The sequence below is a fragment of the Musca autumnalis genome, unplaced genomic scaffold (genome assembly GCF_047663935.1).
Source record: "Musca autumnalis isolate F117 unplaced genomic scaffold, ASM4766393v1 scaffold_5, whole genome shotgun sequence".
Lineage (NCBI taxonomy): Eukaryota > Metazoa > Arthropoda > Insecta > Diptera > Muscidae > Musca > Musca autumnalis.
This window is the reverse complement of record NW_027412088.1, coordinates 158,807,930-158,820,527: the sequence shown is the minus strand read 5'-3', so window position 1 is coordinate 158,820,527 and position 12,598 is coordinate 158,807,930. Positions and strand designations below refer to the sequence as shown.

The following is a 12,598-nucleotide window of genomic DNA, read 5'->3' as shown; positions in this document are numbered from 1 at the left end:
CATTTTATTGACGTTACTTATTTTATTCGAAATGTTCTCTCCATCTTGGAATTTCTTCATCATTATTCGTTAGTAGCCTAACATTACGATCTTTGACTACTTCCCACCTGACCTCCAATTTTGTTTTCTCGAAAGCATCCTCAGATGTCATATCTCCTTTACATTAACCTATGAAATAACCCAAAAAGGTTTTGCTAAAATTTCCAAGAAATTGTCACACCTGACTAACATATGTGGCGCCAATAATTTCAATTATTCAAAACCACAAAAACCACCGGAATTTCCTTCAGAAAAATGTAATATTAATTTCGTATAATGAATTTGGCGAGACAAAACTTCCTTCCACTCTTTTTTATGATCCGCTCGAAGTGCCCATTTTCCTTTACAACATCTTCTGCTTCTTCATCGCTTTATTACGATGTCACAGGTCGTTCGCATTCATAACACACAGAAAATAAAACCACATGATTCATTAAAAACGATTTTAATGCCCCCCCACACAGTTGAAGGAAATTAATATTATTTTATTGGTAATTTTGAAGATTTTAATGTGAATTATATACATATGTGAATAGTAAACATTTTTATGTGACTTTAATGAGTATTTATTAAAGGAAATGGAATATTTATGGTGGCGAAGTTAATCACAAAAAAATATATAAATAAATAAAAAAGACAATGGAACTTAAAGCAAATTTACACTGGCATTTAAAATGGGAATTTTGGGATAAATGTGAGATTTAATGGAAATGTTTTTGAAATTGACATTTTAAATCACGAGCTTTACAAATGCTTCAGGCTTCTATTTAAAATTAGTATTTATATAGTTTGAAACCTGCTGCTAATATTTTGTTATTTTCTTAAAAATTAAAAATAATACACTTATAATTTTGTTTATTCTAATTAATACAGCCTTGTTAAATCACCTGGGCACACATGTTTTATATCACACAAAGGTGCTGTCATTTATTTGTTACATTATGCTGTCATTGCTTTTCAAACGTTTCTTTGATTTTGTTTTGTCTGTGTATTTTGCACCTTTCATTATTTTGCTGACGGCGGCAGCAGCCGCCACCGCCAACAAGAAATGTGTTATAAATCGTTAACTAATTTATAACACCAACCAAGAAAAGTTGAAAAGTTGTCGCCCAAATTGCAAAAAAACACCAACCACAAGAAACACAAAATGAAATGTCTTGACAAATAACAAGACAACCATAATTTTTGTAATAGAAGAGAGAAACAAAACCACAAAAAACGACCACAGAATCCACATGCAGCAAAATTAGTTTATTGAAACCCAAATTATCAAGAGTTATGGTGGTTGCTTGCTATACAGGCAAAAGACATATATTTTCTTAATGGTAATATTTTCCGCATTTTTGTTATCATGCTGAGCTGCATTTGGTTTTTATTTAGTTTGTCAACCAGAAAAAAATTAAATAATACAACAAAAAAACTTAAAAACCCAACCTGCTTAGTATTTAGGCGTAAGCATTTTTGTTGTTTGTTGGCGAGGAAAAAATAGTTGCATTAAGGGCATGATACAATAAGGAGGTAGCAGCAACTGCCGTTTTTGGTAACATAAGATGTCAAAATTTGACATAAATTCAATGCAATTGACACATTATGTTACCACCAGCTGGGCTTCAGCTGGGCTGATAATGCTACCTTTCTTATTGTATCATGATTAAGGGGTAGTTTACACTATATGTAAATGTCATATGACATGAAATTTTCCATCATTATATAGTCGCTAATATGTGCAATATTGGGGATTTTCCTTACTTCATTTACTTTGTGCGTCCACACCAGCAAAAATGTAATAAGATTACGTCTCCACATTACCTGCGTGGGTAGATATGGAATGTTTTTATTTCGTGTCATATGACATTTACATATAGTGTAAACTACCCCTTACAAAGGAAAAAAGCTAACATCAGTAGTTCTATTGCATACATACATAGTATGTAGCTTCGCCATAGTGCAATGAAATAGAACACAACAAATGGCGCCCAACGTGGACCACAAGCGATTATTTGTTTTTAATAATGAATTCATTCCTATTTATAGAAACATTTACTTAATTTATAAAACCAAGGGTCCATGGCAGATACTCGCTTTCATTTCTCTACCATTTATCACTTCTTCTTTTCCTTTGAATATTTATAAAGAAACATTTATAACACATGATAAATGTTTCCTTCAATCGTAACATGCTTCCGTTTTTCCCATGCCAATCATCTGTGGATTCCTTCCTCTTCCAAAATAACATTAACTGTTAAATAATTCAAAAGGGTAACAAGCCACAAGAAGAAATTAACTGAAATTGAGTGCAAATCAAATATGCTTAGTCATATTTAATTTATGAAATGATGCAATACGATTTCGTATACAATGAATTGCAAAAAATTATGTTCAAAGCATGCAATGTGGCTAATTTGTAATTCACAACTTTTCAAGTGTGAAGAGCTCTTTTTTTGTGTGAGGAATGTGTTATAATTTTAAGAAACTAATTAAGCTTCTTTTAATTATTGGGATTGAATAATTGAAATAAAAATAAGTTAATGCAAAGGAACCTGCATACTTAAGCTGCATTTACATCAAACAGTTTCTTTATAACTCGAGTCATTTAAGTTGTCAATTCCATTAAATATATGTCAAATAAATAACATATTTGCCCAATAAACTTGTTTTAGGTGCTGGTGTAAATTACGTTTAACCTCTCTTACTATTGTAAAGGTCTAGGTACATAAGAAGCCTGGCCTTGCTTGCTTCTGATAAAAGAATAAAAAAGAAAAGGGCAACCTGGTTCGAAAATTGGCTCGGCCTTCTTTATTCTTTTATCAGAAGCAAGCAAGACAAGCAGGAGAGGCAGCTATGTACCCAGGCCTTAAAAGTAATGTTTATTTTAGCCGCATTTACGTCAAAAATGTTTTAATAAATTCCATTAAATATCTGTCAAGTAAATTACTTATTTGTCCAAAACATTAGTTTGATGTGCTAATTTAATTTTCATTTTGAATGAACTTTTTTTACGCAATCCTGGAAGTAAATCCACTTCGTTTACATCGGTTTTAAGTTTATTTAAACGATGCTGCTATTGTCATTTATCTGTTTTTTACGTAAAAGCTTGCGTTTTTGGCAAATAACGCATCAGCCTAAAAATTGAATTGCTTTCTCATGTAAATGTGATCTAATAAAGACCCTCTTTATTAGTTAGACCTGAAATGCATTTAACAATTGTCTACTGTATTTGAGTTTTGCAATCTATTAATAACATCTGACTTCAATTTACATGCAATACGACCTACGACTGCTTCTATTTTAAATTAGTATTTATGCAGTTTGACACCTGCTGCTCCTGGTGTCAACAAACTTCGTGACAATTCTTATAAATTTATCTCTTAAAAATTCTACTCATTTAATTTATATTGTCATATTCATCGTGTGTCTGTTTTTAATTCGTGTCTTATTTTTGCTGTATTTTTACAGGAGGGTAGCATTGGCCATGATATGGTGATAAAACCATTGCCTCATGAATTAAGTCCACAACCGGAAGAATCACATCATGTTATATATAAACGCAGTGCAGATCAAATGGAACATTTAAGTGATTTTGGTAAGTTTAAATATGAGACATATTTACATTTGTAGATTGAAGATCATAGAAAGGATACCCCCACGTCTATCAAAACAAAATACAAAGAATGCGCTCTAATTGAATAAACATTTTATATAGATGCAATATTTGGAAATATCGCCTGTAAATTTATGCCTGGGAATATAAATAAAAGGTCTTTCCGGGTGAAGAAGTACCTCGACTTGGAAATTGTTTATAAATGGCGCCCAACGTAACATGTGAAGTTCTTGTTAGGTTTCGAAGTCCAAATTTTTTGCTTTAAAACGGAAAGGTACGCATATACGAGGGCTGCATGATGACTATCTGGCCTAACAATGAAAACGTGAATATTTACCATCAAAAGTTATTTTATCGTTTTCTTAAGTAGTCTCCAGCATGATTTATATACTTTTTCATGTGCTCAAACTATTTGTTCAATCACGTTTTCTACTCCGATTGAGACAACTCCAAATCATGGTTTTTGAACGCTTCAACATCTTCTGGTGACTAAAATAGTCCACCACGCCTTTTTTCTTTATATTCTGGAATCACATGAAGTCATCTCCAGTCAGGGCTGTACGGCGGATGACCCATCAATTCCCCATTTGGTCCGGACAAACAGGCACGGGTTTGAATCAATGTGTAAAAGCTCGCATTGTCATGATGCAGAATGATTCGTGTTATCTTGTTCGCTTTTCCAATTTCTCAGGAGACTTCTGGCAAACAGAATTAACCATCCTACATTTCTCAAGCCGTATAGACGTCACACGATCAGTTTTGCCGAAGAAACAGGCTACCATTTGCTTCGAAGTGCTTCTTACATGAACAACTTTCTTTTTTTATTTTTGCCTTATTGAGGCGAAGGTCATTTATAGTGATATTTAATTAATTCTCTTTCGACCTATTATATACATTGAAAAATTAGGAGTCTACCGAAGTCCCACACAATCAACCATTACGCTACGTTTCACGGGTGGTTAAGCCGATCTTCAGGCGTATTGAATGTTGTTTTAGTGGCAGACGAAGGCAAAGCTTGGGAACTAGTATATATATCGCACTTCATTAGATAAATGCATATGCGAAATTATGTCAGTTAATTGAAACTCCAAACATCTACTATGGTCCTGCTTGGTAATCCCATTTTCAATGTTCACAAATACTATGGTAAGTTTTATTCCTACGTCATTAGTAATTGATCTCCTATCTCAGAAGATTTTTGATCATCAATTATTGTCTACTAAAGTTTTTTGACAAGTTGATGGTGGCTCAACTTTCGTTGGATTTGGATCGCTTTCGAAGACCTAAACGGTCGATTCCTGTTTTATTTGGGGCTCCTAAGCATAGATCCAATATTCGTCGTCTGTGACGATCTTATAAACGTCATTTGAAGCACCGCTATTCTTTATATTCACAATTTCATTGCACCAATCCATTAGAGCCTTTTTTGAGCGATTGCCCAATTTTGCCGGATCTAATGAGAAAAATCCATGTGCTCATGCAATATCAAATGTTGGTGGAATAAATGCCCAATGTTAGTTCTTGGAATAAATGCCGAAGGATGCCTTTATCTCACGGGAGTTATATAACATGGCAATCTTGCATTATCCGTTCACGGCTTAATTGTTTTCTGGCACAGCGGCCGTTTTTGGACTACCTTTACGACATTCGTTTTTTTTGGTGGGTGTCGAGTGCCACAATTGAATTCATTCAACCAGTTTTTCATAGTGCTATTGTATGGACCTTTATCGACATACAAATATTTAATTTGGTCGATGCACTCTTGCCGTGATTATCCACGTCGAAACTTGTGAAACATGATCGGACGAAAATGTTCACAAGTAAATTCCATTTCATGTACTAACTTTGAAAACATTTCATATTTATCAGACCACTGCATTCTACAGGAAGCAACGATTTTTTAATATGATCAATTTTATTTATTAATTTGTTATTATAAAGTTAATCTATGGGAGCCTTGGAACCTTTTGCTATAGATTAAATGGCGCCCAACGTTATATGGGACTCCCAACTCATTGAGTTATTGAGTTACCGACAAAAATCGGTAAAACTAAAACGCATAACTATTAATGAAAAATTGTAATTAAAGTTGGCAGTACTCTTGATATCGGTAGGACTTAGGGACAACTTTATTTGGTGTTAACTTACCGACAAATTTCGTTAACTACCGAAATCGTAAGCATTTTCATTTTACCGATTTTTGTCGAAATATCAAAAATGAGATACAGAATTCCACTACAGATAAATACTTAACACCTTCAGAAAACCCCAAGAGTGTTGGAAAATGGCAAATCAATCGTGTGCTTCGATCTGAGGTTTCGGTGTTGGAAGCTCTTTTTATTGGAAATTAGTGCCAATCCTTCATAATCTTCGTCATGGGCAACCATGTAACTTCGAAAACATATTCAAATCTCTTAGTCTTGTGCCAGACAATGAAAATTTTCATGAAAATGTTTTGAGTTTTTCACCTTCACCTCCTGTCTCTCCTAAAAGCTAAAAAAATTTTAATGTGATATTTCCAATGTCTAAAACAAGAGTTTGGGCACTGAAATGAGGTTCTACGTGGGTCACTAAAAACCTTCTGGCCTAGGCAACACGCAGAGTCGCCAGGCGTCATTTAAATTTTTTTTTGGAAAGTTTAACTGTTTTTAGCCTAAGTGTACTCAGGACTGTTTGACATACGACCATGTGCTGGGTTGTTTACAGTGGCTTGATTGAGACACCCAAAAACATAGTTTTTGAAGGATTTTACAGCATAGTTTCGTACGCATAGTTGTATGACTCGTCACCTGGATCCACCTTATAAAAGTCTTTTGAAGCACCGTCTTTAAAGCACCGAGTATTTTTTGAAATTTCTTGCACTGACCAACACGGGATCCGACGAGAAAACCCCTATTTTTGGCGCCAAGCGTTCATGGAATATCAAATTTTAGTTGGTGGAATAAATATCCGGGTGCCACCGTGGTGCAATGGTATGCACACCCGCCTTGCACGCAGATGGTCGTGGGTTCGATTCCCCGGCCAGGCAACATCAAAATTTTCAACGGTGGCAAAATACCCCTCAGTGATGTTGGCGACATTTCCTGAGTATTTCAGCCATGTAAAACTTCTCTATAAAGTGGTGTCGTAAGACACGCCGTTCGGACTCGGCGATAAACAGTAGGTCATTGAGCTAATATGAATCGGGGTGCACTCATTGATATGAGAGAAGTCTCCCCTGTCCCGTCTGGGATGTTTGTGGAACAATTATATTATATAAATGTCCAAAGATGCCTCTATCTCACGGTACATAACATGGCGTTCTTGCAGTATCCGTTCACGCACGGCTTAATTTTGTCTTGCACAACGACCGTTATTGGACGACCCTCACAAACTACGTTTTTTGGCGAGTGTCGGCCACGATGGAAATCATTAAACCAGTTTTTCATAGAGCTATAGGATGGTCCTTTATCGACATACAAAGATTTAATTTGATCGATCTTGCCGTGATCATCCTCCACGTCGAAAGTTGTGAAAAATTATCGGACGAAAATGTTCACCTGAGTCCTGAGTACGCTTAGGCTAAAAACTGTCAAACATTCCAAAAAAAAAATGCCAAATGACGCCTGGCGACACTGCGTGTTGCCTAGGTCAGAAGGTTTTTTAGTGACACTCGTAGAGGATATAATTTTTTTGTTATGATTAAATGTCCCCAAATGTAAAATACGCCTGTATTTTTAAATTATTGAAATATTTCAAATTGAACGGAGTTTTCGATGTGAGTAAATTCCCAAATTGATTGGGTGATAATTAGCAACGTATGAAAAGTGACAAGTCTGGGCGGGAACAACATTTTCTAATATTTACCACAAAAAAAAAACTTAAAACATTGAAATTGATCTTAGGTTGCCGGGTTAAAATCTCTGTTCTGTGGGTTAAATGGCGCTTGTCGCATAGTAGGGGATACATTTCTCCAGGGGAAATATTTCCCAATTTTCACAGCGAGAACCGCTCAAGCCAGGGTCACACTAGGCAAATATTTGCTCCAGCGACAGGGAGTGTGTGTTTACTGAGAGCAATTGAGCATAAATTTCAATGCATTATTTACGCTCATTTGCTCTCAGTAAGTGCACACTGCCGGTCGCTAGAGCAAATATTTGCCTAATGTGACCCTAGCTTAACACATATAAGAAAATCATGTCAAATTGAACGAAGAATTCGATCTAGGGATAGGTAATGGAAAGCAATAATCGATTCTTCGACTTTTCGATTTTGGTCTAAAATTAATTTATTCATAACCGCAGAAAAATCGATTATAATCGACTATTCGTCGACTTCCGAGTTTCCTTTTGAAACTGTAAAACCGCCAAAAGTGTAAAACCACCAAAAGTGTAAAACCGCCAAGTCAACAATCTATGGGCAAACTCGAAAATCGATCACAAGACAATCGATTATGTGATTTTCCCTCCACACAAAAATCGACTACGATTTTTATACTTTTGACTGCAAAAAGTCGATTAATCGATTAATCTAAAGTCGACTTACCTATCCCTAATTCGATCTGAAAATTTAGAGTTGGTATTTGTTATTGACAAAATGGGTGAAAGCGATGGCTTGCACGAAACATCACGATGTTAGTTGCAGTTAAAGTCTTCCAATGTAATGATTTGTCTTAGTTCTTAGAATCTGGTTTAATGTTCGTTTATTATGATCAAGGGTTGCTCGCATCCCCTAATTGCGGTGCCAAACAAGGTTAGTCTATGTATCAAATAACGTGAGAGATGTCAAAATTTTGTAACGTTACTGATTCCATGGAAATGATCTACATCTACGGTCATTGAAAAATTTAACTGATATCAAGACCAAATGGACACTGGATTGGAAAAACAAGTAATTAAATAAAGCCAAATTCCTATGAGGAAATCAAAAAAATTAAAGAAAAGAGAAACGACAGAGAGTTTAAACCGAGATTCTAATTGATCGATTGCTTAAATGGCGCCCAATATAAAATAGATCTTAATTTAGCAAAGGCTAATTAATGCAACGCGAGGGAAATTTAAAGCGCTAAAAATGTCTCAAATTGGTATGGTTCATAAATTACGATTCCGGAGATGGAAACCCTTTTGTAAAATTACCGCAATACCTTGTTAATAAATTTTTAACATTCAATGTTCAACTCCTCTTTTAGAATATCCAACCGCTTCGTCAGATTGACTGCTTTGTGGAAGATTATAGCTCCTAGGCAAGGGAAACCTAGTTCGAATTTGTCTCGGCCTTAACGATTTTCTGAATTCTAACAACAATTTTCAGGAACACAAATTTTTTTATTTTTACGAAAAGCTAGTGAACATTTAACCACATTCCCACATCAAAATAATGATCAATTCCATACTAAACAAGATAAATGAGTTCTGTGAACCTATTCTAAGGCCACATTACTTTATCTCACTCACAAAGCAAGCATTTTTTGCAACATTACAAACAAACGTATTTCTATACAAACCATTTGAGATAGTTGATCTTTCAAAACCCATCCTTAAACTTACGTGACTTAACATAATTCTTTTGTTTTAATGAATTACCAGACCTACTATTCTTCTCCCCCATAAAAATCTCACACATACGTTTCCTGTTAAGATTACGTAAGTAAATTGTTTTCTAGATTTCACTTGTACGTCTACTTCTTAGCTTGTAAGCCAAAAACATAATAAAAATTCCACTAGCCGCAACCAAAAGCGATGGATGAACAGACACCACAAAAACAATGCGACGTCGCCCCCAAAAATTTACTCTTTACGAACGCAATTTTAACATAAATTTTGTGTGTTTTAAATAAAATTTTATTGTAAAATTAAAATTACAAAAACGGAGAAGAGACGCCAATGTGAAGATTGAATATGTCGTATATCGACAGCCACCTTGAATGGGTACGGACGGGTCAATCTCCTTTTAATAAAAACATGTACTGTTGTTTCGTTTTAATGCTATTATTTGCGTTTTTTGTTTCTCTAGAGGTAAAGATGTTCATTTATTGCTGTCTGGTATTTACAGTAACTTCTTTTTGACAGGAAGGCTTGTCTGTTTATTTTCGTACATAATAATTTATGAATTTTATTTCGGTTTGTTGGGTAAATTGTACAGTTTAATGCATTGGAATATATATTTAATTAGGTGCTACCGATTTTTTGGCAAAACAAATTAATTACAATAATTGTTTAATAATTTCATGGATTACATGTGAATGATGGTAGAACACAATGGGGCAGTGCATGGGGGAAAATTGTGGTTATTATTCTAAAATGGAGTGCTTGATTGTTACTGTTTACAGAAGTATATGATAGAGTAATCTACAGGAATCTAAGGAATCTACATATAGAAAATTGTGGATAATCTTTAGATGCTATCGCGTATTTCTTTGAAGAATGCTTGCTAACCTGTTAGCCATCCCACTCGGTTTGGAGGTATGTACACGTACGTCTCCAGATTTTCCTAAGTCTTCCAACACGTCATCCTTTTTAGCAAATGAATTCCAACCAAATGTCTGCTTTGTAATATTGTTGTCATCACGTCGATTAGCTCGGCGTAGGAGCTCTGCATTCGATATTGCACGTTTTCAAAATATACGTAAAATTCGAGTAGGTGCTTTTGGATTCATTTCATGGAACTCTTTTATTGTTCGTTCCGAGTGTGTCTCTACGATCTTTGACTGCTTGACCTTTGATACATGAAAAATTGTTGGAAAATTGAACACATATTTAAATTTGTATTAAGTGGCCCAAAATTGGAATTAAATTAGTCAAGGTCAAACGAGGATACCCTAAAACATTAAAACAATCAGGTGGACAGGAGGATTTAATTTAGTTGCAAATCTGTGTACTGATTAAATGGCGCCCAACGTAAAATTGGAGGTTGATTTAGCCAGGTTTAGCATTTCGAATTCTGCACCTTTAGGAAAACTTAAAATTTATTTCCGTGTCATCATCTAGATCCACCAAGCTTCCAAGATAACAGAATAGATCTACTGAGGCTTAGTTTTGGCCATCTGTGTGTAGCTGTTGTTCGATATTAGTTTTAATACCCAAGTATTTGTCATATGCATAGGTCAAGTAATTTATCTATTCCCCATTGTATACATTTTCGTTCATACAAGCTTCTAAATATAACGTCCTCTATAACGAGCAAGAATAAAAAAGCTCAGCCTTGTCTTACTCCACTCACATCTTGAAAAGTTAAAGATGGTTTTCTTCTTTCCCGCCTAAAATTTCTTGTGGTTCTTTCATTCATGTTTTGACGACAAAATTTTTCATAATTTCTTCTTTGCTTATAAGCTCACGGAAGACCATAGAGAACTTGGCACTCAGAAAACGTATAAGCAAGAGCGTAAACCTTTTGGAAGCACGTGGGCTCCACCGTTGATCTATATGGGCTCGTCCGCTGCCAACCATACTACCTAGTCCGCCATAACAACGCAGGCCCTATTCCCAAAGTATTACTTCCATGCAACGGATTATAATTATGCAGCCTATGATCAGTTGCCACAGCATCATTTGCGTGAACACAGAACACCAAGTCACAATTAGTCAGTGGGTTGGGTTGATGTTTGAAGAGAATTGTCTATGTAAACAAATGTATAATTTGCATTAGCATCACACATCCGTTTTACGAAAAACATAAAGTTTTGCGCTTTTTTTAAATCTCCTTAAAGAGACTAATTAGCTTCGGCTTACTACCTCTTTTGTTCAAGGAATTCCAAATGCAGTCACGGTTAACGCTGTCGACAGCCTTTTCAAAATCAATGCAGCTCAAAATTGAATTCAACACTTTTCTCGGTAATTAAATTAACGGTATTTATATGATTATGACATGAGCACACTCTTCAGGAACCCGAATCCTGGCGATCTTTGGTGAGTTTGAGGATAGTTTTGGCAATTATTTTCACTATAATCGATACCCCTGATTCCATCGGATCTTTATTTTATTTTCAATTTGTTTAAACACCTCAGCGGGTTTAGAGATTAAAGCCCACGGTGGTAATCACCTCTATCGCTTGCTTCGCCAAGGACCACACGGACCACGGGTTTAAAGATTAAAGCCCACGGTTGTAATAACCTTTATCGCTTGCTTCGCAAAGGAACACTTGACACAGCTCCAGACGCGACTCTCTTAGACAGGCCGAAAGGCTGTCTACAAATATGAAGCAGTTGTCATAACCATCTTCAGCGCTTTTCCATCGAATAAAGTTCTCCGAATGTTGAAGAAGATTTGATATTAAAATTAGTCTTTATTCCATTCTCAATCTGTTAAAACGCCCCTTCTTCCGCTTGCTTCATCAGGTACTCAACTTCATCGTTGAATTTGATGCCACTATGCCCGGGGTCCAGACCACATGACATACATCCATACTCGACTCACAATTGTATGACGATCAGCAACTAAAAAGCTCAAAGCCTTAGAGGCCGCAAAGCAAAGTCACTCCACTTCCCGTAGCCACATGTCCAACAGACGCATCTGTCACAAAAACACAATTAAATATAGTAAGAATCATTATGGCAGACATATTTTTTTCTTTGTACATGGCATGACATCCGTTATAATTATAAAATTCTCAGACCTGGAATCAGGTCAGCAAATTCGTTGGAAATCGTTCTGCAAATCGATACCTCCTTGTTGATGAAATTCTTAATGATTTCATTTCGCCGTCAGTAAATTGGGCTCTCCAGATCTCCCGCAAGGTTATATCTGGAATGGTTGGGCATAAATCTTGGGACTTATAAACTCCTCAATATTTTTTTCGTAATCTCTCTCAATCAGCTCGTTGATTGCTTTTTTCGCTTTGCTCTAATATATGGTACATATGGTTCGTATTGTTCTTCTATGCTCATAAGACGATAACAACTCAGTGAAAATCATTAGAAGAAACGGTAAATTACAATAATACATAATAAAAGCATTAATAAAAAGCAGCAAAATTTGTCTCTG

General features: G+C 35.5%; 1 protein-coding gene across 4 annotated transcripts in view; it reads left to right on the top strand.

The window, feature by feature from the left end:
- The window catches only part of sona (sol narae metalloprotease), a 265,415-nt gene that overhangs the window by 203,963 nt on the left and 48,854 nt on the right, over positions 1-12,598 (top strand). For all 4 annotated transcript variants that reach the window (XM_073955851.1, XM_073955848.1, XM_073955846.1 and 1 more), the window contains one exon: positions 3,496-3,622. In XM_073955851.1, the coding sequence (XP_073811952.1) occupies positions 3,496-3,622 (127 nt within the window). The remainder of the gene's footprint in view (positions 1-3,495; positions 3,623-12,598) is intronic.